Source organism: Dipodomys spectabilis, unplaced genomic scaffold (genome assembly GCF_019054845.1).
Source record: "Dipodomys spectabilis isolate Male_0828 unplaced genomic scaffold, ASM1905484v1 ptg000273l, whole genome shotgun sequence".
Classification (NCBI taxonomy): domain Eukaryota; kingdom Metazoa; phylum Chordata; class Mammalia; order Rodentia; family Heteromyidae; genus Dipodomys; species Dipodomys spectabilis.
In genome coordinates this window covers 6,392,262-6,419,412 of record NW_024870950.1, presented here as the reverse complement: position 1 = coordinate 6,419,412, position 27,151 = coordinate 6,392,262, and the positions used below count along the sequence as shown (strand labels likewise).

At 47.4% G+C, this 27,151-nt stretch overlaps 1 protein-coding gene across 1 annotated transcript in view; it reads left to right on the top strand.

The window, feature by feature from the left end:
• Zfhx3 (zinc finger homeobox 3) overlaps positions 1-27,151 on the top strand; it is a 167,236-nt gene that overhangs the window by 64,848 nt on the left and 75,237 nt on the right. Inside the window, exon 6 of the mRNA XM_042700802.1 lies at positions 10,870-11,101. Coding sequence (XP_042556736.1) covers positions 10,870-11,101 — 232 coding nt within the window. The remainder of the gene's footprint in view (positions 1-10,869; positions 11,102-27,151) is intronic.

The following is a 27,151-nucleotide window of genomic DNA, read 5'->3' as shown; positions in this document are numbered from 1 at the left end:
TCTCAAGGACTCCTACAATGGATGCCCTTCCCCCTATCCCAGGTACAGATGTCCAGGGCCCTCCAGGGGAGGCCAGGCGGCTCTCACATCCCCTGTTACCCTGTGAGAATTCAGCCCTCAGTTCCCATGCACTTCACCAGGCTGCTGAGCCCAGAGCCACAGATTGCAGGGATCTGGGCCTGCTACTTCATCCTTAACCAGGACGGACGGCGAGTCCCATCCATCTCCCCCATCCCTAGTCTCCAGGTGGTCTAGGAGGCTATTAGGCTTCTCTCCTGGCTGTTACGGAGGCTGAGAGATCCCCAGGCTCCTTGTGGTCTGGCAATGGTGTCCAGGAAATGAGGGTGCTAATCTTCAGGGACAGCTGAGGGAAGTGAGCAGATGCCCAGAGGTCTCCAACCCAGGGATGTGCCTGATCTCCAAGTTCTTGCCCGCTGGTATGATGAATTGATGTCCTCCATTCTGCTGGACAATTAAGGGAAGCAGGAGAAGGAGGGAAAAGTCTTCAGTTAGACCTAATTTGGCACCATATTGTTTTCTGTTAATCTATTTTGTTTTCTGTCCGTCTGTCCCCAGGGATGGGTGCCTTGCTGCTTGCTGAAGCATGCATAACTAATGTCCTCATTAAGGGCTGATCTGTTTATCAGGGCCATGCAAGGAAGCCAGCCTGCCAAACCTAGGCACAAGCTGGGGGCCGTTACCTCCCTCTGGGCCTTAGCCCCACCTCATTAAGCTGGCCCGGGCTATTGATTGGGAGCCTGTGTTTGGAAGAGTCTTACTTACTCCATGCATTATCTTGACAGATTGATCAGACCTGATTGAGAACCTCTTAAAGGAACGAACAGCTGTAATGGGAAAGTTGGACTCTGTCATCCGTTAGGATGATTCTGGGAGCAAGAAGAACAAGGCTGACATCTTGGAGCAATTGTATTTACAATTAACATGGCTGAAAACGATTGCCTCTATTGATCCCCCCCCTCCTGCAATTACAGCCCCATTGTTTACATTCCAGCACTTCAGTTATAAAAAGGAAATTCAATAATTATTGCATTATTTAAAGTTAAAGTGCCACAGAGTTTGCTGGCTGCGCTCGCTGGTTGATTTAACGTTCAGTAAAATCCATGCTGAGCTCTCCATCTTGAGGCCGAACAGTATCGGCTTTTAATGAGACTTAGGAAGGGGAGGGGCAGGAGCAAAACTCAGTGCTGGGGTGTTTGTCTGGGTGATTTATGGAGGGGGCAGAGGCAGAGAGCCCCAAAAGTAGAGTCCAGAAACTACCCATGGGCCTTGTCCCCCTCAACCTTCAGAAAGCTCTTGGGACTCAGAAGGAAAGGGTGAAGCAGCAGGCATTCGTTGACAGGGAATCCCTCCCTTCTTCCCTATCACTTGTCCCGTTTTGAGAGGAGGCAGTGGGCCCTGTGGGTGCTCCATAGCCTACCATCCCTGCCAGGCCGGCTGTCTGCTCTCACAGTGAAGGTAGGAGGCATTTGTCTTGCAAACCGTGGAGCCTCTGGTTTGGAGCATCAGTTTCACACGCTCAGCAGCAGCAACCAGAAAGTTGACAAGAGTGGGAGGGAATTTGAACGATCATCTATTTTTCTTGTGTTTGCCTCCAAGTCTCCCGTGGGCTGAATTCCAATGAGACATCTGGACAGGTGCACCCAGCAGGATGCACAGCAAAGTGGGGAAAAGTGATGCCTTGTACTTGGGCCATCAAGACTCTCGTGCTTCCCGCCACAGCCCCGGGAAATTTTAGACTGCAGGTGTGAAAGGGGAGAGGGAGATGAATGGAGCCTTTTTAAAAAACTTTCATGAAGTATGTGGAATAGACCAGTAGCGGGCAGCTGCTTCCGTGTGACTTTTTCATTAAAGTGGATTCTTGTGTGCCAGGTGACGTATGATTTATCTGGTGTGCTTTGCTGAAATCTGAAACTCTTTGAGAAAAGGGCAGGTCAGAGAGTTTAAGGTCTTGGAAAGGCTCTCGGAAGATTTGTGGTCTCTCTGCCCTGGGACATCTGTGTGCTTTCTGACATGGGTCTTCTTGTTGGCAGGTGCCATTCAAGAGATTCTTGGGCTCCACTTCAGTGTGCAGAATCAGCAAGGGGCCTGGAAGGCACCTGGCAAGCCAGAGCATAACAAGCTATCCCTCCCGCCCCTCACTTCATGCTTGCTGAAGTTAGAATACTGCTGAGCTAGAATTCTTAACGGTACCACCAACCTACCAGGCCTGCCAGATCGTACCCACCTTTCAGAAACAAGAGCTAGGCTCTTGGTGTGAAGATCATGAAGGGGCCAGATAGCTGGGCAGTCAATCTTGGCTTCCAGTGGTTTTTCCCATGTGGTTTTCCACGTGTGTCTTTAAGAATGACTTCATGTTACAGTTGAAAGGCTGCACCTGTTTGGCCCACCAGGAAGAGCATTTTTCTACTGTGTGGATGGTTCTGGGGTGGGAGATCCAAATAAGCAAATCCTTCAGAGTGGATTTGTGGAGTAAGGGATATGTCTACCAGCCACGTCACCAGAGTTCTTTCTCCTCATTTGGTCCTCACCTGCGATATTGGCAGACTCAATAAAGAACACGGGCCTTGGTTTTACACCTCATATACTGACACCAGGCGGGCAAAGGGATTGTAAACAGATACGGCTTTGCGACAACAGGATGGCCTTTGGATTTGGCTCTGCCCACACTAGTGCAGGACTTTAAATGAGTTACTTAAAACTTGAACCAATTTAAATTGCTATTATAAAGGTGATGTACAGAGGGAGTTACGGTTACATAAGCCAGCTAAAGAGTACTTTTTGGCGGGGGGCAGTGTCGCCCCCTCCCTCAACTTTCTTCAGCATCTTTTCTAGGAAAGAGGTTGGCCCAGGCCCATGCCACCATGTCAATGTATCACAGGTTCTTTACTGTCAACCATGGGTTGACATCTGGGGAGTAATGGAGGTTGGTTGTAAGAAAGGACACTTCATATGGTTATGTCCAGTGATGTGAAATTCCATCTCTAATCTCAAAGAGCAATTTGAAAAATGATGAAATAATAATAGCTTCATTTATTATAAAAATTATGTATCAGATGAACTGTAGCAAGCAGTTTATATGAACTACCCCATCAGATCCTCCTGGTCTTCCTGTGAGGAGAGTCTCATTGTCCCAGAGATGCTGAGGCCCACAGTGTGTGTGACTTGCCTGTAGTAGCACAGCCCAGGCATGGAGAGCAAGGCTTTTCTCCAGGGCTGTCTTCCTGTGCACTGAGCCCTAAGTCACATTAGTGATAGTGATTTGCCATGTTGCTGCATGGGAATCGCCCCTGGTTTTGAATGTGGATTTAGATTTGGTGGGGCAGAAGGGTGTCTCGGTGAGTGAGAAAGTCTCTATCACCTGTGTGCTATCCTGGCAAAGCCGGTGGCTGTCCTGTTCTTGAAACTATAAGGGAGTTCATGGACGGTGGACAGCTCCAGGTTAGCCTTGAGCAACCATTTTGCTGGCTGGCCCACTTCCCTGTTCCACTTGGCTTGAGACCTCCGTGGACACTTGCCCAACCACTGTGGAAAGCAGCCTTCATTTCATTTGTGATATTATACCTTTGCAGGAACCTTAGCAAGGAGCCCTATGTACCTGGTGAACTTCCTCCCTGTGTTTGGACAGCAGCTCCACACTCCTTTCTCGAGGTGTCATAAGGAAGGAAAATGAAAATCTCCTATGCTAATAACCTATCTGTATTTCCCAAGGGCCCATGGTTGTTCCCCTCCCCCCCTCCCCCCACCCAGGGAAGATTGAGAGTCAAGGCAGGTACAGCTTGTAGAGTGGAATATTTAGACTGAGTTTTCCGCTGAGGGTTTACTGTCTGGCTCAGGGTGATGACTTTGGAATTAGGCAATGTTGTTCCTGCAGAAGGAGCAGCAAGTCTTGCTCCCGCCCTTAGAAAAGAGGCCTGGCTTGTTTCGGGGGCGTGAGGAGCCTGGCCTAGAAACCAGAAAATAGGGCAGGACCACCCAAACGGATTGATCTACGGAGCATTTTTGCTTCCTTTGGCTTTTTTCTTAATAAATCATGGTTGGAGCTTATATCTTCTGGTGTCTGCAGGGCTCCCACAGTGAAATGGGACTAAATTAGCATGTGCCAAGGACAAGGGCATGAGTGGATGAAAAGCCAAGATTAAACAGAAAATACCTATATATTTAGGTTGACCTCTCCACCTCTTCCTAAAAGTGTGACATTAAATCTGAAAGGGACTCAACCTCACTGATTAAAAAAATTAACCGCCCTCACCCCAGTTGCATTACATCTGAAAGGATTCTTTTTATAGGCATTCAACTTGAATACCTGAGCCTGGAAAGCCCCAGCCATTTGTGCAGCATAGCTTGATGGCTGTGGACTTAGAAGCCAGTCCCAGGTTCCAGACCTGGGGTCTTCCGTGCCCTGGGACACCTAGGGATGATCACATGCCCTCTCTGGGTTTTGGGGTTCCTTTGAGGAGGTGAGTGAACACTGCCTGCCACTGGGAGTTATGAAGGCCTACTGACAACTTCCATTGGTTCTTATGATGTTGGAGGGTGTGAAAGCTAACTGTATCCTCCTCCTCCTCTCCTTCCTCTTCCTCTCCTCCCCCTCCCCTTCCCCTTCCTCTTCCTCTTCCTCCTCCCATTCCTCCTCACCGGATTCCTTGGTGTAGATTTTGTGCCCCCTTTTTTCCATTGAGAGAAGCCAAAGCCCTTGGCATGCTGTAGTCAGTACTCTTCCTCCGGAGGGGTGACGTAACAGTGGCCTCTTCCATTAAGGGACCTATGGCTTTATGGATGAGGAAAGTTATACTCCTGCCTGCCCGTCTTCACTCGGGTGCCTGGAGAACCCAGCAGGGGCCTGGGCCTTGGGACACCCAGTAGGAGTTTCTCATCGGCAGGACAGGACATGTCTGGTATCCTTGGAAGGCTGCAAGGAAACTGACCTTCACCCTAGAGCCTTGCCATACTCAGGTGTTCTCAGAGTAGGGTTATGTCCCGTGTACCCCAAGGTAAAGAGAGGGTGGGTTGGGAGTGTGTTTATTGGACCAGGTGTTACTCTCCTTGGAAGTGTCCTTTGCAAATGGCTCGTGTGTATGTGTGTGTGTGTGTGTGTTTGCAGGCGCACGTGTGCATGTGAATGTACTCTGTCCATTCCTACTTTAAAGAGGACAAATCCTGATCAATAGTTTGCATCCCATGCATGAAGAGCCAGATGTTAGGCATTTTCTGTTGTTAGAGAGGAGGGAGGAGGTGGGGCCTCTCTAGATTCATGGAAATCAATGTTCTCTGACAGAAGTTGGTTAGTTTTCCTGGGAAACTAGTAACAGGAACACTTTCTTTTCCCCCGCGATGCATTATTTTATAACAAGAGCCTTCTTTGACGTGCAGCATTTGGCCAGGGTGAATGAACAGAACATACTAATGGGTAATGCAGCCTGGCCCCTAGTCCTTCCTTCCTTTTTTAATTATTAATTTGTTTTTCACACTCACTTTATGTACCACATCCAACTGCTTGCTGGAGGTGCCTCGGTGCAGGGAGGGTGAGTCTTCTCTGGGTCCTTCTCCCTGAACTAGTTCTGGAGGGAAAGTCATGGAATTGGACGGTGAAGTGTTAGATATTCCCATGTGAAGAACATAGCAGTGCCATCTTCCTACTAGCTGAGCATTGTAGAGCACACATCTCTGGGAATGATTAGAAAGGGACATAAGGAAAGCTGTCTGTGTCCAGCTACCAGGAGGCTGAGGCAGGAGGAGGATCAAAAGTCGAGGCCAATTCCAGTTTCCAAAACAAGGTAATACAAACCGAAAGGCTTGGAATGTGGTGTAAATGACAGAGTGCTTACCTAGAAACCTGGGTTCAATCTTGGGGAGGGGGAGGGTGGTTGTTATCTCTACTCAGGATTGAGCGAGCCATTCCTGTCATTGCTAACAGTAGGTGATGGCCAGCCAGCATGTGTCATTCACATTCTCCACCGCTTGCCTCAAGGATGTTCTGCTCTGATCTCTATTGCCCTGTTTTGGAGCAGTTGGAGATTCTTGCTCCTTTTTTTTCTGCTTCCATATATGACTCAACCTGGGTACTTAATCTTGCTCCTCGACTCTTTAAGTCCTTCTGCCCTGTATAGAGCATTTACCTAGTGTTTTGCAGACACATTTTATTTCTTCATTCATCCACTTGCTCATTCATTCATGCGTTCCTATGTGCTAGGGAGCCAAGCCAGGGCCTTCCTTTGTGCTAATCAAACCCTCTCCTCCCAGCCATATCCCCAGCCCCTGTAGGCAATTTCTAAAACAGACAGTGAGCTGCAGAAACAGCCGAGGGAAAGCTTAGCTGCATTTAAGGCTACAAGTAGAGGCTGGCTCTCAGTTGCACCTTTCATTATTTAGCTGGGTGATCTTCCTTTCTTGATTGGCCACTTGGCCATCCTTCCTCAGGAATAGATTTGTCATTCAGTCGGAGATCTCTTCAGTGAGCCAAGAGACTCCTGTGATCTGTAGGAGTTTGTACCGTATGGCCATAAAGATGCCTTCCTGGTAACCCCCAGCAGATCCTCTGTGTCACTGCAGGTTCTGGGTTTGATCATCATGCATGTGTGCGTACGTATGTGCATGCATGTGTGCGTGTGCATGTGTGTGTGCGTGTGTGTGTGTGTGTGTGTGTGTGTGTGTGTGTGTGTTAGACATTTGCAAGCGAACCACACCATATTCCAGCAAATAGACTGCGCTGCCGGCTTTCTGTTGGTCTCTGGGGACCCTGTGATGCTGCACACTAACCACAGCCAATGTTGTCATTTTGTTTTTGTTTTGTTTTTTAAACATACTCCCGACCTGACAAGGGGAGCCAGGAAGGAATCCCGAACACAGAGTAAAGAAAAGGGAAAGAAGTAAAACAAGCTGTTGGGTCCCCCCTCCACCCTGATGGGAGAGCCCTGTGGTAGAGACAGAAAGGGAACACTGGGGAATTCAGGGTTTGCGTGGGAGAAAAATTTCCTGCCTGGCGAGGAGAGCAAGAACTCTGGAAGGAGGCAGCTCAGTTATCGAGTGTACCACTGGGATTTGTGCCTTGGTGGATTCTTCATATATTACAGTGAATTTAATTAAATACATTGTGATCCCAATTGAGGGTATTCTAATTAGCTAGGTCAGGAACAAATTATTCTCCCTCCTTCTCCAAATGAAAACATCTCCGCTCTTCTGCGGGGAAGGCATGTCCTTGGCTGCCTGACTCGCTCCGTGGAATCCTCTCCTGCCACTAAACATGAGAAAGGTTCTGAGTGTGGGATCCTTGGGAGAAGCGGCTTCCCTCAGGACGGGGGGGGGGGGGGGGGGGCTGGCCCACGGGGCCTGCACATGGACCTGTTCAAGACTAGGACATGATTGGATGGTGTGGAGGAGGCACCCACTCCAGGACCCTGTTGCTGGGCCCCGGGTCCTGTTTATTCTCAGCCTGAGAAGAAGCAAGGACAAAATTTGTCACACTCACATAGGCATCAGTGGCCCAAGGTCACGACTAGAAGTTTGGATAGGATGTAGCCTTTAGAAACAGATGTTTCTTAACAGCCTCAGAATATGGTTTATCCAGGATTTTTTTTTTTAAGCGTCTTTAGAACTTGGAGTGCAAAACAAACTTAGAAGTTTGCCTGTAACTTTTGAGTAAGTCTCTAAGGAAGGATCCTAGCTGCTCCCACTACCACCATCAGTGAAAGAGAGTAGGGTCTGGGTTCCTCCTTGCCTTTTATTCTTTGCCCCATGATTTGTAGTGCATGGCCAGCTATTCCCTTTACAAAAAGACTCTTCAGTGACAGGCATACAAATTTGTGGCAGCGTGAGAAAGTACAGTTTCCCATCATGAGCTCAGTGGAGCAGGAGCAGTGATTTTGGACTTTGTGTTCATCAGACGTGTGTGTGTGTGTGTGTGTGTGTGTGTGTGTGTGTGTGTGTGTGTGTGTGTGTGTGTGTGTGTGTGTGTGTGTGTGTGTGTGTGTGTGTACTAGTACTGGGGCTTGAATTCAGGCCTTCTCACGGCTGGTACTTTACACCTCTAGTTTGTCTTTTTTGCAGGTTAATTGGAGATAAGACTTTCACAGATTTGCCTGTCCAGGCTGGCCTTAAACCTCAATCCTCAGAGCTCAGTCTACTGAGTAGCTAGGAACACAGGTCTGTGAGCTAACAGTGTTTGGTAGTAATGGCAGCTATTGTTCATCCTCCTCCCAGATTCCCAATATGGTCTTTATTAAATTCAAGGTTTACACAGCCCCATCACCCAAGATCCCCTGGATCTGAGGACGAAAGGGACCTGACATCTCAATTTCTGTCCAATACTTGCTGGCTGTGGTATCCTTCTGTTCTGGCTTGGAGACTGGAAACACCAGCCATTTGGAATAGAACCCTCACGTCTATATTAAAATTTTATATTTAAAAGCCACTGCCATATTGCAAGGAAATCCTGTTTCAGGGGGAGGAGAGGGGTTTGGAAGTTCAGGCTTTCGTGATACTCTCTCTAATTTTGTATTTGATATAGCACCAGAATTGCTTGATGCGAATTGCTCTGGGCTCTGGCTAAGTTCCCTGTTTTTATTTGCTCAGTTTTAGTTGATGCTTTAATAAATGTAATTCTTTTGGTCTTAGTGCCGGATAGCAGTTTCTGGATCTTGTACATTTCCTGTTTCTAATCCCTGGTGAGATTCTTGCTCCTAGGAAGATCCTACTCAAGATGGAAGTTTTTGAAGGATTTTATAGACAGTTGGGGAGAAGAAACTTTGGGCAGGCCCAATCTTTCCTTCCGCATCTACCTCACCAAAACTCTAGCCTCTTTCATCCTAGGATATGGCCTTGGTGGTCTCCCATCCTCCCCGAGTTCCTGTGCAAGGTACCTTGTCTTAGAAGAGCAACCCCGATGATAAAACATTAAAGACGTAGCAATTTATTTCAAGAACAGTAACTTTTTATTGTGGACTGTAATTTGTTCAGCCTCTCACAGTGAGCTTAGCTTTCATTGGCTGTTCTAGCTCCCAGTTGTGAAATCGTTCTAGGGCAGCTGTGACTTGTAGGTTCGCTCCATGTACTGTGTCTGTGTGGACTCGGTCACTATGGAGGACAGGGCTGGATCGTTCCCACTTGGTGCCTATAAAGGCCCTTTGCATTTGCGGCCACAGGCTGGCTGAGTGGAAGTCTTCGGCCAGGCCCCATGTCTTAGAACCTCCAGCCTCTGGTGGGCTTGCTGTGGCTCCTAGTGGGTCCATTCATATTTTTCTTTTTAACAGGCGCGAGCATGCTTCTGGGCTCACCTAGGTTTTGCAGTGGGGTTGGAATGTGGGCCTGTGAGCCTGAACTCATTAGGCAGGAAGGGCTCTTAGGGCCGCTATGGTATTTTCACTGAGGAGCACAGGCCCTTCTAACCGCTGCTGGCTTTTCAGCATCTTGCTTTAAAAGCTGGGCAAGGAAGATATCCCAGCAGAACCTGAGACCATGATGGGGGTACAGATGTCAAACAGGTTCATTGGGGTCCAAAAGGAGACCAGTGACCTAAAGCACAGTTGTGGGCTTCAGGCACTGGGGTGAGTCGGGAGGAAGGAGGAGAAAGAGAGAAGGACAGAAAGATGACTCTCGAGGAATTGGCCTTTCTATACCCAGAGTGGCTCAGTTCCCTGACTGTCAGTAAACAAGATCAAGAGCTTCCATTGGATTCTCACAAAGCCATAAAATTACATGATGAATCCTGATTTTGGATGATCTTTAACTCTCCTAGGCAAAGAATTGTGGGGTCTGCTGTTTGTATGACCTCCATTCTTCTTGTGCCCGGAACTCTGCTTCCATGCGTACCTGTTTACTGCTGGCCCTTGAGCTTCCCCACTCTGGACCCAGCCCCTTGTCCACAACATAGAACAGAGACACCAGGGTGACCAGCAGTATTGACCAGTGATGGATCCAGATGTCCTTAAGAGGTAGAGAGAAATTGGGAGAAAGTAATGTTTCTGTCATTTTTTTTTTAACTCAGAGGGAGGCTTAATCTTGGATTCTCTCAGCACACAAGTTGTCCCCTGTGGCTCATTCCTGTAATCCTAGCTACTCAGGAGGCTGAGATCTGAGGATTACTGGTCAAAACCAGCCCAGGCAGAAAAGTCTGTGAGTCTCTTATCTCCAACTAATCACAGAAAAAGCAGAAGTAGAGCCGTGGCTCAAAGGGTAGAGAGCTAGCCTTGAGCAAAAGAAGCTCAGGGTCAGTGCCTAAGACCTGAGTTCAAGCCCCAGGACCAGCACCAAAACAACAACAAAATCAAGTTATTTCTCCTATGGAAAGCCCAACAGCAGCTTTGACTGCCAACCGGGGATGCAGTAGGTGACCGCAGGTTAGGTCACCAGGGCAAAGTGTGGCTGGCTGGCTTTGTAAAGGGCCCAGCGGTACCATTTTAGTCTCTAATTTAGGCCATACCATCTCACTTCAACAACTGTTCAACTCCACTGTATAAAAACAGGCGGTGCAGTTCAGCCTGCCCACCCCAACCTAAATAAAGCAAGGCACTTTGGAGCATGAAAGGAAGAACATTTGAAATTGTGTGACACTGGGAAGGCCCAGTGGATGAGCCATTATGGGCCTTTGGGGAAGACAGGAATGTGTGTCTTATGCTGCTTGTCTCCAGGGAACTGCTGGAGAAAGGGACACCTTTCAGCGAATGCAGAACTCCCCACCTAAGGACCCTTGTCATCAACAGTTGTACAGTTCACGGTCCTAATATGTCCCTGGTGGCGTGTTAATACGTCCCTGGTGGCGTGTCTCTGGCTACCGTGGGGACAGGGATGGGTTCTTGGCAGTGGCGGCTTCAAGTGGCTGACCCAGGGGTACGTCCCTCTCCTTTGTCCCCGCAGCACCTGCAGCAACATGAGAGTGGCGTGGAGGGCGAGAGCTGCTACTACCACTGCGTCCTGTGCAACTACTCCACAAAGGCCAAGCTGAACCTCATCCAGCACGTGCGCTCCATGAAGCACCAGCGCAGCGAGAGCCTGCGCAAGCTACAGCGGCTGCAGAAGGGCCTGCCCGAGGAGGACGAGGACCTGGGCCAGATCTTCACCATCCGCAGGTGTCCCTCCACTGACCCAGGTGAGGCACGAGCTCCTCAGGCTGGGTCTGGGCATGGGTCTTGATCCGCCTCCTGTGGACATCTTTCTGGGGGCAGATGTATTACCTGTGCAGCTGGGTGTCGAGTTCGACGGTGGCCCCTCTTCTGGACATTGTGTGCTTGAAAGAAGGGTCTATTTGGTGCGTTCTTTTAAGAATCTTAGCACCACTTTACTTTGGGCATATACGCAACCACAAGGAAGTCACGCCCAGAGAGCAGGACCACGGAAGATCTGTCCTTGGCTCCCAAAGTCCTCCTGCATGTCCATCTTTGGTTCATCCTGACCAGGCAGATAGTATATTTTGGACCTTGATCGGTACTCAGTCTGTGTAAATGAACTTCAGTGACGATCAGAACCAGCACTTGTAAAAACCTCAGTTGTGTTCAAGAGCGAGTCCCACTGTTCTGTGGACCCTGACTTCATGGAGTCTACTTCCTGAAGTCTACACCCAGCGGCAGAACTCACCTGTTTTCTCCCTGCCCTCCTTCATCTCATCTGTAGTCATTTTTGTTTTCTTCCTCTTCTTTGTGATTCTATTCTCATTGGGATGTCATGTCATAGAATTACCTCCTCTCCTCTGTGTTTTCAGCCTTTAGTTTTCCTCTTATAACTTGGCAGCACAAGGCAGTTGCTTGTGTCATTTATTTTTATTTTTATTTTTTTCTTGCCAGTCCTGGGGCTTGAACTCAGGGCCTGGTCAATGTCCCTGAGCTTCTTTCACTCAAGGCTAGCACTCTACCACTTGCGTCACAGTGCCATTTCTGGCCTTTTCTGTTTCTGTGGTACTGAGAAATGGAACCCAGGGCTTCATGCATGCTAGGAACACACTCTACCACTAAGCCACATTCTCAGCCGACTGCTTGCGTCTTTGAAACAATAAAGTAAGCCAGGTATGGTGAGGCACCCCTATAATCCCATCGCTGGGGAGGAGGATTTCCAGTTGGATGCCAGCCTAGGTTATGTAGAAGACCTGTCTCCAAAAACAAACTCTTTTCTCTATCATCCTTGGGGAGAGAAAACCAAAGTCCTACCTTAATGCTAAATCCCTGTTGTCACTCTACAACTGAACCTTCATGGTTCTCAAAGAAAGAGCCTATCGCTCGTCTTCCACACCTCAGCCTGCCATCACCTGTTGCCATCTGTGTTGCATTTGTCAACCCAGAAGCTGGCCCTGCTCAGCCTGGTTCTTTGCTTTCCCCAGTGTTTGAAAGAGTTGGCTCCTTCCTCCTGAGAGCTCTCTTCTCTTGGCTTTTAGGGCGTTTCTCTCTAGTCTTCCTGCTTCTTTTCACACTTGTCCATGCTTGTCCGTGGCTCCTGGCCTCAGCCTTTCCCCCATACCCCCCACTAGCCAATAGGTCCAAGTCCTCCCTCCAGGGCTCTTGAAGCTTGGCCCTCTGTGGCTGCCAAACAGCAGGAGCTTCCTGGACACCTCAAGGACACTGAGCTCACAGCGTATCCAGGCAGACTTGTTTTACCTTCCCATGGCACCTTGTCTAAAGAAGTGACCTCACCAGCGTCTTGGTCTCCTGAAGTGTCTCCTCAGCCACTGAGCTATGTGGGCTTTTCATCTTCGTGCTGTGCGGGCTTTTAGTCCTAGTGCTGTGCATTTGCGCATTTTTTTTTTGCCATTTTTCGCGGTGAAAAGTTAGGTTAAACCTTACGAAGAATGGTGTGGCTCAATCCCATCCCATTCCTCCGAATTTCAGCCTTCAGGTGTTTTCCTTGGAGACTTTTCTCCCGATATTTCCGTGCACATTTCTGCTACTGTTTCTTGCTTATTTTTTGACACTTCATGCATTGTCTCTGGTTTTCTGCTCTGGACAATGTGGGTTTCACTAGCGTTAGTATTTTGTAAACCCACTACTACCTGCTCTGTCTCTCTGTTTCTGTCTCTGTCTTCGTCTCTGTGTCTCTCTGTCTCTGTCTCTTCTCTCTCTCACACACACACATATCTGCACATTCAAACAGATACCACCCACACCAACATCCTTTCCCCCTGGACTACACAGATGCTGGGCCTCCACCCAGCCCTGTCCCATACATACTCAGCACACGCCACCAGCATGCAGCCTGCCGCAGCCTCTCACTCTTCTATACAGCACACTGCATTGGCACCCCTCCTCCCCAACACCCCTGCCGGTACTCCTTCGACACGGTCCCCGCACGCGCTCACCCTCCACACCCCTGTGTACTAATCAGTTGCCCACCCCCATCTTGTAACCTCCCTGAGCACTCCATCCTCCCCTCCCTCCATCTTCCATTAGGACGAAATCATAATTTGGGGTTCTATTAATATTCAGTGTTTTCATTATTATAACTCTATAAATATTAATCACAGCTGAGCCATGTAGAGTTTTATAATTTCATTTACCTTCTTGTACAACTTTTTGTTTTCCCTGGTTTTTCTAGGTACCTATGATTAATTCATAGCCTTCCCGTGGCAGAGGAGGCATTTCCTCATCTCCGATTGTTCTGTGTGCTCTGTGTGTCCATCAGCTTCACTTCCTCCTGGAGGTGCCCAGCCGAAGCCTTTCCCTCTCCCCGCTCCCGCTTTTACCCCATGGCTACTTTGCCCATGGAAATAAAGCTGCAGTTCCCACTGTGGGACTGGCCCCCATCTAGCAACTTTGCCGGGATGGTTGAGTTTGCTTATTTTGGTGAAAGGCAACATCTCCTGTCTTCTGACTGGCAATCCAAATCATCTCTTCAGGAGGGTGCTATTAGCACTTAAAATCCCTTCCAAGTCACTACAAAGACGCTCCCTTCCCATGTATTTCCAGATGTCTGCTCTGGTTCAAGCCGAGACACTCCATCCCTGCAACTCCTGCTTGGTGGTTTCTTAACTGCAACCTGCTGTACGAGTGTTCTCAGGAGTACAGTGGGGACCAGCACTCACAGACACTCGTCCATCCCCAAAGCCTCAGATCTTTGGGCCTCCTGGCTGTGGGGGCCCTGGTCCCGCTGGAGTATGTTGGCCCCTGTTAGGTGCTGCTGCTTTCTGCTGTTCTGCTTTTTGAGACATGTCACGGCATTCTCCATCTTTCTATCAACATGTACAGGGCCGTTTTCTTTCCCCGTGTGTGGCTCGTTTGGTTTTTGCCAGCTCTGTGCGTGTCATTGTGTCGGGCTTCCGAGAAAAGCTGGTCCCTTTCACCCCTCAGTTCTTTCTTCCCCTCTGCTCAGAATTCCCTTTTTTTATTAATGAGGTGCCCCAAACTAAACAGGGTACAGCTGCCATCTCACCCGGGTCTCTGGGCTGGAACAAACAGTCCCCTGTTTTATAATGTAATGCTTCTATTGATGCAGTCTGCTCCTCTGTGCTGCCTTCTGGGCTCCTGTCATTTAATGCGTATTAGGGGCTTTGCTCCCTCCCGAAGTATGTGAACGACCTCAGCCCAGATGATAGACTTCCTCTCCGCACTTCCAGATCCTTTTGTACTGTCCTTGGCTTGCAGTCATGTTGTTGTTCCACTGGCGCCCTCCCACACACACGCTCTAGAGAGGTTTGTACTCCACTGACTGACGACACAGGGGCAGGCCATTAGGTAACACTCACCGCTGACGTGCAGGGGAAACTTGGTTCTGTTCTAGAAATCTCTGTAAAAGAACACATCTTAAAACATATCCTCCCTGTCCCCCCCGGGTCATTGGCTCTTAAAAACTTGAAAGCACCTCTCAAGAAAGGGGACACGTGGAGGCTGATCGAACTGAAGATCTGAGATCACCAGCCTCGTACTTGTAAACACGGACTTTGTAAAAGTACTCCTGCTTCTCTCCTCCTTCACTGAAGGATTGGGACACAGTGCTCCAGCTAGAAGCATCCTTCGCGTGGTGGGTGGAGCACAAGGAAGCCTTTGGGCCTCCCTCGGGGCCTTGCTTGCTCTGTCTGATCTCAGACACTGGACACCAGTGGTGCTGGTGTACCGTCCCTAGATAATAATGGTGTTCTTCCTCTTCTCTTCTTTTCCTGTCCTCTTTGGTTCATCTGCCATAGCAATCAGCAGACACTTCTCATCTGGGCTCTGGGCCTCCTACCCAGTTTTCTGGTACTGCTATGAGTTAGTTAAGAGTTCGTACGAGGGATGGTAGCCTCTCTGGAATGGCGTCCTCTCTTTCTGTTGCTCGGCTTACCTGTCTGCCAACCAGCCAGGTTCTCCGTGCAGCCTGCTCTCCTATAGGAACCTTTTGGTCTGAGGAATGCACCGAAGTCCAGGAAATTGTGAAGGTTCCTCCATCCTTTAGAACTTTCTGGGAATGGCTGCAGTTGGCTGCTGCTGCTGATGGCTGCATAAGACCCTTACGAGGTCTCACGGGCCAGTGCATCACGTGTGGGCGCTGTCCTGGGCCAGAGGGAGAAGGCCTGGCTGCTGTACTCGTGTGTAGCCTCACTCAGGTGAGCAGGCTGGCTGGGGTCTGGGCTGTGTAGTCCCCCGCCTAGGGTAAACCCACGCTTGCGTGGTCAGTCTGCCTGTTGTAAAGGTGACTCAGTGGTTGACTTCTTGCTTAGCATGCACAGGCCCTCATTTCAATCCCTAACACAGCCCCCACCAAAGATAAAAGATAAAAATGACTTAGAAATATACACCTTGGAAAACAACCTAACCAGGTGAAGATCTCTCTCCATTTTTTATCTGCAGGACTGAAAGGGTGGGTGTTGGGGGTGTCTCTTGACTTCACTGGGATCTGTGGTTTTTCTTTTTTTCATTTCATTCCCCCAGATCTCCTTCCTATCTTCTCCTCCACCTCCCAACCCCCCCCCCCCCCCCCCCCCCCCCCACTCCCACTCCATGCAGTGTGCTGTATCTGTATCTATCTCTCAGCTGCTGGCCTTGGCTGTCTGCTTCCCTTTAGTGGACTCGAAGTTCTAGGAAGATGGAAAGCTCGCATGAGTGGGTCACGTGTAGGATCACCTTCCCTGTTTACTTATTAAAAAGACATTTCTGGCTCCCGGGTGAAACTGTAGTTAATTTCGCTGTATCAGTGCTGGAAGCTTCAAGAATACAAGGAGCCCATTGTGTTTCTGCTGTTGGCCTGTCTCCTCCCTCCTCCTCTTCCTCCTCTTGTTTTCTCTCACTCCCCTCGCCTTAGTTACATTTAATTTCATATAGACAAAGATTTTCAAGCTTCCTACACTGCAATTACATCAAACAGTTCTTTGTTAAGGGCCTACTACATGTAAGGCATGCTGTGAATTGGGGGATGTAGCCGCTGTCTACTCTGGGCCGCTGGCACAGATAAACTGGTTAATAGACTAACTCAGGCATTTAAGGTGATTGGGCTCTGACTCGGTTTACAGAGAACATGAGCGTTCAGAATTTAAGGCACTGTTGCTCCAAGCAAAAGACAGCATTGCCCCTTGACTGGTGCACATCCTAGGCTTTCAAGGTAGTGAATTTCTGGGATCAGGGAGGCAGCTGCAGCTTGCCAGGCCATGATGAGATTTTGGTGATGACCTTTACTGTAACACTCTCTGGCTTTGCTTAGAAGATCTTTTTGTTTTTGCCAATTTGAACTCAGGGCCTGGGCACTGTCCCTGAACTTTTTTTTTTTTTTTTTTGGGTCCGGTCATGGGGCCTGAACTCTGGGCCTGGGCGCTGTCCCTCAGCTCTTCAGCTCAAGGCTAGCGCTCTACCACTTGAGCCACAGCGCCACTTCCGGCTTTTTTCTTTTTGTTTATGTGGTGCTGAGGAATCGAACCCAGGGCCTCGAGCATGCAAGGCAAGCACTCTACCACTGAGCCACCTTCCCAGCCCATCCCTGAACTTTCTTTTGCTGCCACGTCCGGCCTTTTCTGTGTATGTGGTACTGAAGAATCGAACACAGGGCTTCATGCATACAAGGCACTAAGCCAGATTCCCAACCCAGGATCTTTTCTTTTAAACCAAGTTTGAGTAAGTGGTATGTAAATCACATAGCTTATAAGGACAAGAAAATAAACCATTTTCAGCTTTCTCATTTGACTTTTTCTCATTTGACAATTTTTTTTCACAGTTGGCAGAAGGGTGCCCTCTAAATATGAGGCACACCCTTAAAATGTGTGTGTGTGTGTGTGTGTGTGTGTATAGCTAATTTATATGCAATTTCAGTGTAATTTTTCTCAAAGCACTAAAATATGTGGTGGCCACTTCTCCAGTTCTGAAGGTTTTGTTGTTGTGAAAGGTGCTCTGCTGTGCTTTGTCCTGTATTTCTTGTTGCCCAGGCTTGGGGATAGTAAAAGGCTAGAGTATTTCTAACTTGAGAAGTTGAAGTTAAAAGGTAAGAGAGTATCAAAACAACTGGGGTGACTTAAAGTTTCAAGCCTCAGCGGAGGACTGGGGGAAATAGGATTTTATCTCTTTACATCTGTCCATTTCTTGGACTAAGATTGTCCAGTTGCAGTGAGCTTTGCAGAAAGACATTTTGCCATGCAGAGATACAGAGCTCATTATATAGCAGCACAGGACAGGCGATAGTGTGGTCCAGTGAAAAGCAACCTAGCATATAGGTTGATGGTGTGTGTGTGTGTGTGTATGTGTGTGTGTGTGTGTGTGTGTGTGTGTGTGTGTGTGATGGGGCTTGAACTCTGGGCCTGGGTACTGTCCTTCAGTTCTTCAGCTCAAGTCAAGTACTCTGCTACTTGAGCCATGCAGAGATACAGAGCTCATTATATAGCAGCACAGGACAGGCGATAGTGTGGTCCAGTGAAAAGCAACCTAGCATATAGGTTGATGGTGTGTGTGTGTGTGTGTGTGTGTGTGTGTGTGTGTGTGTGTGTGTGTGTGTGTGTGTGTGTGTGTGTGTGTGTGTGTGTGTGTGTGTGTGTGTGTGATGGGGCTTGAACTCTGGGCCTGGGTACTGTCCTTCAGTTCTTCAGCTCAAGTCAAGTACTCTGCTACTTGAGCCATGGCGGTGTTTCCAGTTTTCTGGTGGTTAATTGGAGATAAGACGCTCGCGTACTTTACTGCCCAGGATGGCTTTGAACTGCGATCCTCAGATCTCAGCCTCTTGAGTAGCTAGGATTACAGGCGTGAGCCACTGGTGCCTGGATGGGATTTCTTAATGTTCAGTCAAAGAGTGTCAGACATATAACAAGAGCTCAAATGATGATAGTGCGTGTGAATAGATATTTGTAGCAGCACATCAACATGCCAAGAAGTGGATCCTGACTGTCTTTTGTTTGTGAGATGGTTTTCCGTTTGTCAGTGTGAGGCATTTGTAGTTCAGTTGGCGTCTGATCTTTCTGCATTCTGCATCCCCACAAAGAGGCCATGAGTAGTTCTCAGGGTGTGCACTGTCTTGTTTTTCTGTTGGAACAGAGTTCTTGATTTGCCTTAATTAGTCCTCTAACAATCTACAAAGGTCAGTGCCAATTGCCTGTTCATTTACATTTGTAATTGTGATGGCTTCTGATTACATATTCCTTGTCTCAGTCCTTCCTCTGAGTAGAGGCAAGAGTATCCTCCCCTCCCCTCTCCATAGAACCCACGCCCATGAGCACATGAGCTCACACTCAATTGCACATTTTCACGTGCATGCCCATCCGCACAGAGTGCAAGCTGACTATGTGACTTCTTCTCATACGAGCACCCTTTTTCACGGTGGCCTGGCCTTCTCTAGAATGTCATTGTCCCATGGAAAGGCACCTTGGAGAGGCTCTCGCCTCTGAGCTAGAGATATAATGAAGCCAGAGTCAGGGAAATTACGTCAGTACCAGGCAAGAAATCTGAGAGCCATTATCCAGGAGCCTTCTTGAACTGGGTAATTAAGGGCAATTAAACTTTTCTGCTGGCTCTCTGTAAAATATGCTAATGCTCTAAACTCTGCTGGAAGGTGGACATAGGGAGAGTACTGCTTCATTGCTGTCACTTACCGCAAGCCTGGAAGGGTCTCCCAGGTCAGCATGTGACATGTCCAGGATGGCCACTTGGGGATTGGGTCCAGGGTCTGTCTACAGCTTCCTAACCCAACCTGTATGCCCTCTCTGTGCACCAGAGAGAGGAGCATCCAGCCCTGGGGGCAGTAGTAGCACTTGATGGTTCTCATTAAATTTGTCCTTTCTTAGTCTGGCTTTGTTTTTGTAGGGTGACCTGAGCCAACAGAGTTGCTTTGGTATCTCACACTGGAGCACAGACACATGCTACCTTGCCACGCTGCATTGTTCTTGGCTGCAGGCACCAGTGTGACTTTGGTCCCATCTCGTTGAGTAGAGGTAGCAGTGTGTGTCCTCATTGATGGCCATCAGCCCGCTCAGAGGGGCACAGTGATGGGGCTGCTCCCTCTGAGGCATGATGTACCAGGGGCACAGCATGAGGACTAACAGTTTGGGGTGGGGGAGAAAAATGGTGCCAGCTGGAGTTAGGGGAGGCCTTGCAGGGTGTTTGTGTTGAGGGATGAGCATTAGGGATCTGCTGTATCTAAGCATGGCAGAAACTCCAGTTGGCCAATCAGAGCTCAGAAACATAGGAACTCCCAGTGGAACTGTAGAATATGTTATGTTGGTGAAACCTCTACCCCACAGTATTCTATATGGCCTTGGTCAAGGGTATCCCGGGATTCTGAAAGTGTAAGACATGGCCCTAAATTGAATGTGGATTGTATAAATAGCCAATAAGAGATGATGATGATGATAATGATGATGATGATGTTGATGATGATGATGATGATGATGTTGTTGTTGATGATTTGTGCCAATACTGGGGCTTCAACTCAGAGCCCATTTGCTGTTCTTTAGCTCTTTTTGCTCAAAGCTACTGTTCTACCTCTTGAGCCACAGCTTCACTTCAAAGCTCAATCCTTAATCTCAGCTTCCTGAATAGCTAGGATGACAAGTGTGAGCCACCAGTACCCCGCCATGAGAGAGATGTTTTGACAGGTTTGGGGTGGGGGTGGGGGATCCTGCCTTCGATTTCCTTGGACAGAAGAGACTTGGAGGCAGGAAGCTGTAGCCATTCCTTCTGTCACACATACGGACTTCTGTCACATTGATTCCCAACCTTAGCCGCTGCACGGGACACCTCCTTAACTGTACCAATGTCTTTTTTTCCTGAGAAATGATAATGTTGCCTTTGGGCGCATCCAGAGAATCCATTTCTGGGGCTACTTACATCACATATGAAACTTGTTCCCAACCTTGGTAGGAGGCCAGGGAAGAAATAGAGCATGTATCTCTCTGCTTACAGAAGTAGATCAAGGCTGCTTCTCCGGCCTACGGGTATTAAGGAACCCCCTTCAAACTGTGACCCAATTATGAGAATTATAGTTCCAAATGTTTTTTTTTTTAACCCCCCCTCAAACACTAACTAGCAGTGTCAATTTTGTGGCCTTCCTTGCAAATCAGCATAAGCATTGTGTCTGTATTTACCTGGTTCTTGCAGAGAAGTTTCTCCAGGTCCTGTAGAACATTAAATGAAATCAAAGTTCATTTCCCCCCATCATGGTAACCAGATTGCTAGTGCTTTATATACATAGTATGTATGTGTATGTATATATATGCACACATACACACCTCATGTACACATGAGGATCGTGGTTCCTCCGTGGATAGTGTGGGATTACACAAGAGTCCACAACATCATACCGGATAGTGTTGGATTCATTGCTGGAAGCTCAGGTTTCCAGAAGCCTGGGACCAAGTGGGGGCTGGATTCCTCATAGTGTGTTTCAGTCAGTTGTGTCTGCTGCCTGCTGGCCTCCAGGGGGCTCTATGCTTTTTGCCTCTCTTTCGCTCTCCATCCTTCCCTTTCTCTATATAGGAGAAATATGTCTTTAGCAAAGCATTTAATTTTGCCACTTACATCTTTTTCCATTAGCAGTTTTGAGGGACTTTGAAAGGACTTTGTAAAGATGTGTTTTTCAGAGTAGATGTTGAAGGGCTTTTTTAATAGTTTTATACCTCACAAGTATTTTGAGACCTTTGGTGTGTATATGCTAATAAAAGGAGCTATTTATTGCGTTTTAAAGATCCTTTGACCTCTGTTCTAATTAGAATATTAAAAGTTGGACCGTAAGTGATATTCTTGGAACAGGCCTGTATGTTGTTCTAACCCAAAATTTTATCTAGCATTGTCATTTTTTAATCATAGTCTGAGAGGAACTTGTTCATTTTTTTTCTCGCGCTGTTTTCATTGGCTTGGGCTTTTTCCTTATCTAACCTCTTCCTGTTCCTTTCCCTGTGCCCATCCGTTCTCTAGGTGGGGCGGTGGGGGGGGGGGGTCGGAAGTGGGCACGCTGACTCTCCTTGTTCCTAGAAAAGAACCATGTCTGGGGAGCTGTGGCTGGGCTAGCAGTGGAATTGTTTCGTCCTGCAAACACTGACCCTGTCCTTAGGATGGCCAGGTGTTGCCAGAAAGTCTGGGGAGTCAGCCAGCAGTAGAAAACAGTCTGCACTTTCTCCTGTTCCTTGTGAAGAGGGCAAACACCAAATAAATACAGGATGTCAGGTGCATGGAATGCTATAAAAAGAGAGTCCCGCGAGATGCAGGCAGACCAGGGGTTGGTTTGTCATGTACAAAGTCTCTTGAGGAGGTGAATGAAGAGGCAGTGAGGGAAAGTGCCCCACTGAGGGCCAGCCCCATTGTCCAGCCGAAGACTGGCAGTGGCTGAAGAGGAAACAAGTTGGGGCGGGTGGGTGGAGGTCAGTTCCATGAACCCTGGCAGGTCAAGAGAGCATTTGGAGTTTGTTACTAACAAGTTGGGGAAGTTGCTTTGCGTGGTGGTGCTTACCTGTAATCTCAGCACTCTGGAGGATCTTGTGCTCAAGGCTACCCTGAGCTGTATAGTGAGCATGGGCTACATCATGAGATCTTTAAAAACAAACACACAAAAAGCTGGGAAAGCCCTGAGCAGGGCAGAATGAGTGACTTTCCCTGTTCAGGTTACATGCCCACACGTCTACTGATGCTCAGGCATGTGTTCTATCCCTCAGCTTCAACCTCCTTGTCGTCGTCAGAACAGGGCGGCATACCCCTGTGTGCCTTCTTTCCAGAAACCAGGACAATCTCCAGGGGAAGAAGGCAGGTTGCCTCTACCTTGAGCAATATGGAGTCCAGTCATGTGCTCTTGGCACCCGCACAGCTCTGAGGGGTTCTCTGCTTTAGCCCAGGAGCTGGCAGGGTTTTTCCCATAAACAACAGCATCCATGCTGGGTGACTCAGTGCCCATGTACCAAGCACGGGAAGATACTACTTTGAGGATGAGCTTTCTACCATGATGCAAATACCAGGTCAGATGAACAGTAAGTTGAACAGTTGTCAAGGGCAATGCTAGATGAGTGTACACTTAGAACCTTCTCTGCAGCCCACCCTCTTCCCTGGTGGTCACGTTCTGAAGAACATCTTAGGGTATAAGATCGGGCTTTTTTTCTAGGACAGAGTGCCTCAGCACCTTCTCTCTTGATGTCCCCAGTACTGCAAGACTAGAGGTCACTGTCGCATCCTGGAGGCCTGATGGCCCACGTCTGGCTTCTGTGACTAGCTGACCTTGGACAGGCAAGTCTGATCTAGTTCTGCAGCCATTTCTTTCTTGGTGGACATGTTCCCAGGCATTGGGTGGATCTGAAGACGTCCTTAGACCAGACCATGTCATACCAGGGAGATGTGCGCCATATGGAACTGTTTTCTCTAGGCCTTCCTTTAATCAGAAATCTAGCCCTTTTTTCCCCCTGTATGGTTTGGTGTGGGGGAGTAGGGAGATACAGTGGATGGGGAGAGGTAGGGCTTCTATTCACTTCTCTAAGGCCCCTTTGAAAAGACTCAGGAGAAAAGGACGTTGGCATGCATAAATATATGTATTTATGTACTATATATGTGTAATGGGTATTTGGAAAGAATGTTTCAGCCACACCTGGCTGCCGTGTGTGTGTGTGTGTGTGTGTGTGTGTGTGTGTGTGTGTGTGTGTGTGTGTGTGTGAGAGAGAGAGAGAGAGAGAGAGAGAGAGAGGACAAATTTAATTTGTTTCAAAAATCTAGCCACAGGCAGCTTTTCGGCTTTTCTGTTCATCTCTTTAGGGGTGGGGGAAAATTGCAAAAGGGAGGCAAGCTATGGTTTGCATTTGTTTTCTTCTAGATTTGAGCAGCCAGGAGAAGAAAGATTATCTCTAAAGGATATGAAAGGTTTAATCATTTTAATTTTGTTTTTATTAAAGTTTATCATAACTCTCCCCCCCCCCCCCCCACATGCCCTGGTAGAACAGAAGGGGAGAAGGGGAGGTTATATAAATATACAGAAACACCCCCAAGCATTGGGTTAATAAAAATCTCCAGTGGGCGGTGCCTTGTGGGGAGGAAGTGGTTGGATTTCTGGGGATGATGAACTGACCAGAGAAGGCTGAGACACCCCTGAATCGTTGCTCCATCTCAGGGGCTTGGCCACCTCCAGCAGCTGATGCCTTAGGAGCTCATAGTTTTCATTAAGCTGGAAGGAAGTCAGCTCCAATTGTTGACCTAGCTATCATGGCTCTCAAGCCAGCCTAGATCCTCAAGCCATTTGTTGTTAAAGAAGTCAAGATTTATAACGAACACGAAGATTTGCTCCTGTTGGCTTCTTCCACGCCTACCATCACAACGAAGTATTTGAACCCAGATATTTTAGAGGCTTGCTTTAGGCACAAACCTCTGAAGTTGCTTGCACACACTTGTTTGTATAAAACAGCAAAGCAGGGATAAAGATAGTCTTTAATTTGGGGGTAGAGCCGGGCACTGGTGGCTCATGCCCTAGCTACTCAGGAGGCTGAGATCTGAGGATCATGGTTTAAAGCCAGCCCGGGCAGGAATGACCATGAGACTCCTATCTCCAATAAACCACCAGAAAACCGGAAGTGGCGCTATGGCTCAAGCAGTAGAGCATTCACCTTGAGCTGAAGAGCTGAGGGATAGCGCCCAGGCCCAGAGTTCAAGCCCCATGACCAACAAAAAATAAATAAAATAAAAATAATTTGGGGGTAAGAAAAAACCCCATCCTATAACTGGTGGTAAAACTGAGCAGGATCCTAGGTGAGTAGAACTTGGGCTTATTTTCCCTTTGAAGGACAGAAAATGGGGTGCAGCTAAGCCACATGGGTTTCCACGCAGTATCCCCACTCCTCCAAGGCTGGAAAAACCCTTGAAGTCAAGCATGTTCCGGGTGCTGCTCCAAGACCTAGATTGGCCTGGAGAAAGATCCTCACCATTCCCTTCTTGCCAAGGCCAGAAACTTACCTCACAAGGTGTAGAGGCTGTTGTAAGTAGTGGAATGGAGCATAGACATCTCATTGAGCCCTGACCTAAGCTGGCAGTTCACTAGCTCTACTCCAATAGTTCAGTCTTCAAAAGTTATCTTTTGAGGTATCTGGGTATCTAGGTATCTGGGCTGTGCTATTAGCACTGAGTGTCCCATTGAATCAGGCTCCTCTCTGCGTGGCTGGGCTCAGTACTAACCCAGGTCTCTCCCTGTGAAGAGACACACCTAGGACCTGGGCCTTGCCCAGCTGGCTGTGTTCCAGATGGAGAGTGAGCCCAGCGACCCCCACGGCCCATAGTTTTGGAATTCTTTTAGGGGAGTAACCTGAGCCAGCCAAGGGCAAGTTTTCTTGGTTAGTCCCAACTGCAGTTGTAGAAACACCAAAAATGAACAGACACAGCCCATCCTTCATGAGCTTCTTGATAGGAGCCTGTGACAGCAGTTAGACATACAGAACGAGGAGCCCAAGGTTGGATGGACACTTAGAGAAATTCTACTGTGGCATGAAGTCTTGGTGCCTCATTTCTGAAGCTATGAACATACATACAATAGATCGTTATTTGGGCATGCAGCTGTCGTTTACAGAGATGTCCTATGATTGGTTTAAGGAAGTTAATTTTTCCTTTGGGAAGAGGGCAGTCAGGTCCAGGAGGGAAGGTCTTACTGAATCAGTTGGCACCTGATTTCCATTGGTCTTCCCACAGATCTTCTCCCCATGCTTACTGTCTCTTCATGGTCCTAGGATGGCGTAGCTCCAAAGTAGGATAATGAAAGAATGACAGTACCCATGTCACCCTGCCCATCTCTCTAAAAAGTTAACCTTGAAACCCCGCCTCTTCTTACATCTCCATTGGTTGGGACTTCAGTCATATGATTGTCATGGTGCATTACAGGTAATACATAGTTCTTACCTGAGGACAATGTGCCCTGAATAAATGAGTGTTCTCTTTGCAATGAACAGTTATTAGGAAGGCAATTAGAAGGCTCGGCCATACGTCTTTTAAGAGATAAGGAGGGGATTAAGTAAACTGTGTTACAATTACGTGATGGAAATCTAGGTGGCCATTAAGAATAATGCTGATTAATATTTAAGGATATGGAAGAAAAGCTCCACAGGCTGAGGGAGGCAGGACACAAAACTCTGAATAATTGCCCTGATTTCCTTTAAAATGTATATAAATATACTGAGATGCTCTAACTGATTATGGAGGGGTTTTGTTTCCTTCATACTTCTTTTCTATTTTCACGATTTTTCAACAATAGGCACTTATTCCTTTTATGATCAGGAAAAAAATTGGCAAACTTTAAGTGTTAGGAGTAGAGAACCTGGTAATTACTACCTCGTATATGAAATATACTTGATGGAAAAGCTGGAATGAGTAATAAAGGGGAAGATCTATAAACATGTGGCGATAATGGAATGATGACGAGTTGCTGTAGTGCTACGGGTTCATGGAGAACAAATCCATCATGCTAATAAGATAAAATGAAATAATGTACGTAGATTCTCATTGAAATGAGAAGTTATACAAATGCAAATGTATATTCTGGGGGCTCTAAATGTACATCAGAAACATCGTTTTCTCAGAGTGTCCTTTTGAGGTTATTAAATGGCTATTTCTCCCTCATTTTTGCATTGGAAACTTTGGGGGCATGTTGAGCTTTATAGCCGTTAATTAAACCCCTCTGTCCCTCTGTCTCTCTGTCTCTCTGTCTCTCTGTCTCTGTGTCTCTCTCTCTGTCTCTCTCTCTGTCTCTCTCTCTCTCTCTCTCTCTCTCTCTCTCTCACACACACACACACACACACACACACACACACACACACAGATATAGATGATCCATGGCAAACAACAGATTATGGAGCACGACAGTTAGTATCATGGGCCTTTCTCCATGTGAGGGATTCTTGGGTTGGCTGATGATTAAGGTTCTAAGAGAGGGTCAGGCTGCACCTGGAAAAATGGATGATTAATGAATGCTAGATGATCTTGCAGGAAGGACCTCAGGTGTTTAGTGAGGTCATTCTAACTAGAGGGAAGATCTGGGGCAAAGACCAAAAATCGTTTCATTTTCATCATCTTTTGAAACTTGGTTTGCTTATTTCCCCCCCTGTTCTTTGAAAGATGAAAGATTGTAAGTGTAAATATCATGGATGCATTAAAAACAATGTCACAAAAACTTCTACATTTCCTATAATTCAGAACATAGAAGGAAATTTTCATGTGTTGATCTTTGGTAGATATACTGAGAGCTAGGCGCAATGGTATGTACCTATAATCATAGCACTTCCGAGGCTGATTCTGGAGGATTGTAAGTTAGAAGCCAGTCAGAACCAACTTAAGAGTAGATTTCGGACATGCTACCCATGAATGTCTAAATATAAATGCGTATTCCCTAAGAACAAGGATATTACTTCATATAATCTGAGTACAATTACCAAAATCAGAAAGTTAACACCAATATATTCAAAACTATAAGGTAATCCTCAGATCTTATTCTGAAATTTCTCGCTAATATTCTTTGTAGGAAAAGAATATCCCACAGCACAAGTTGTATGTGACTATTGTGTCTCTTTAATGCTCTTTTGCCTAGCATAGTTCCTTAATCTCTCCCTTATCTTTTATATTCTTGATGAATTGGAAAAAGAACAGTTATTTTATAATTTCCTTATGATTTAGAATTATCATTCTGGTAGAAATTCTAAAATAGATGAAGAATTCTTATCTAGCACACAGGAAGTATATGGTACCCATTTGTCTCTTTATTAGTGGAATCAACTTCAGTCACTTAATTTGGGTGGCACTTTGTATGTTAGCCATTGCAGTTACTAATCTAC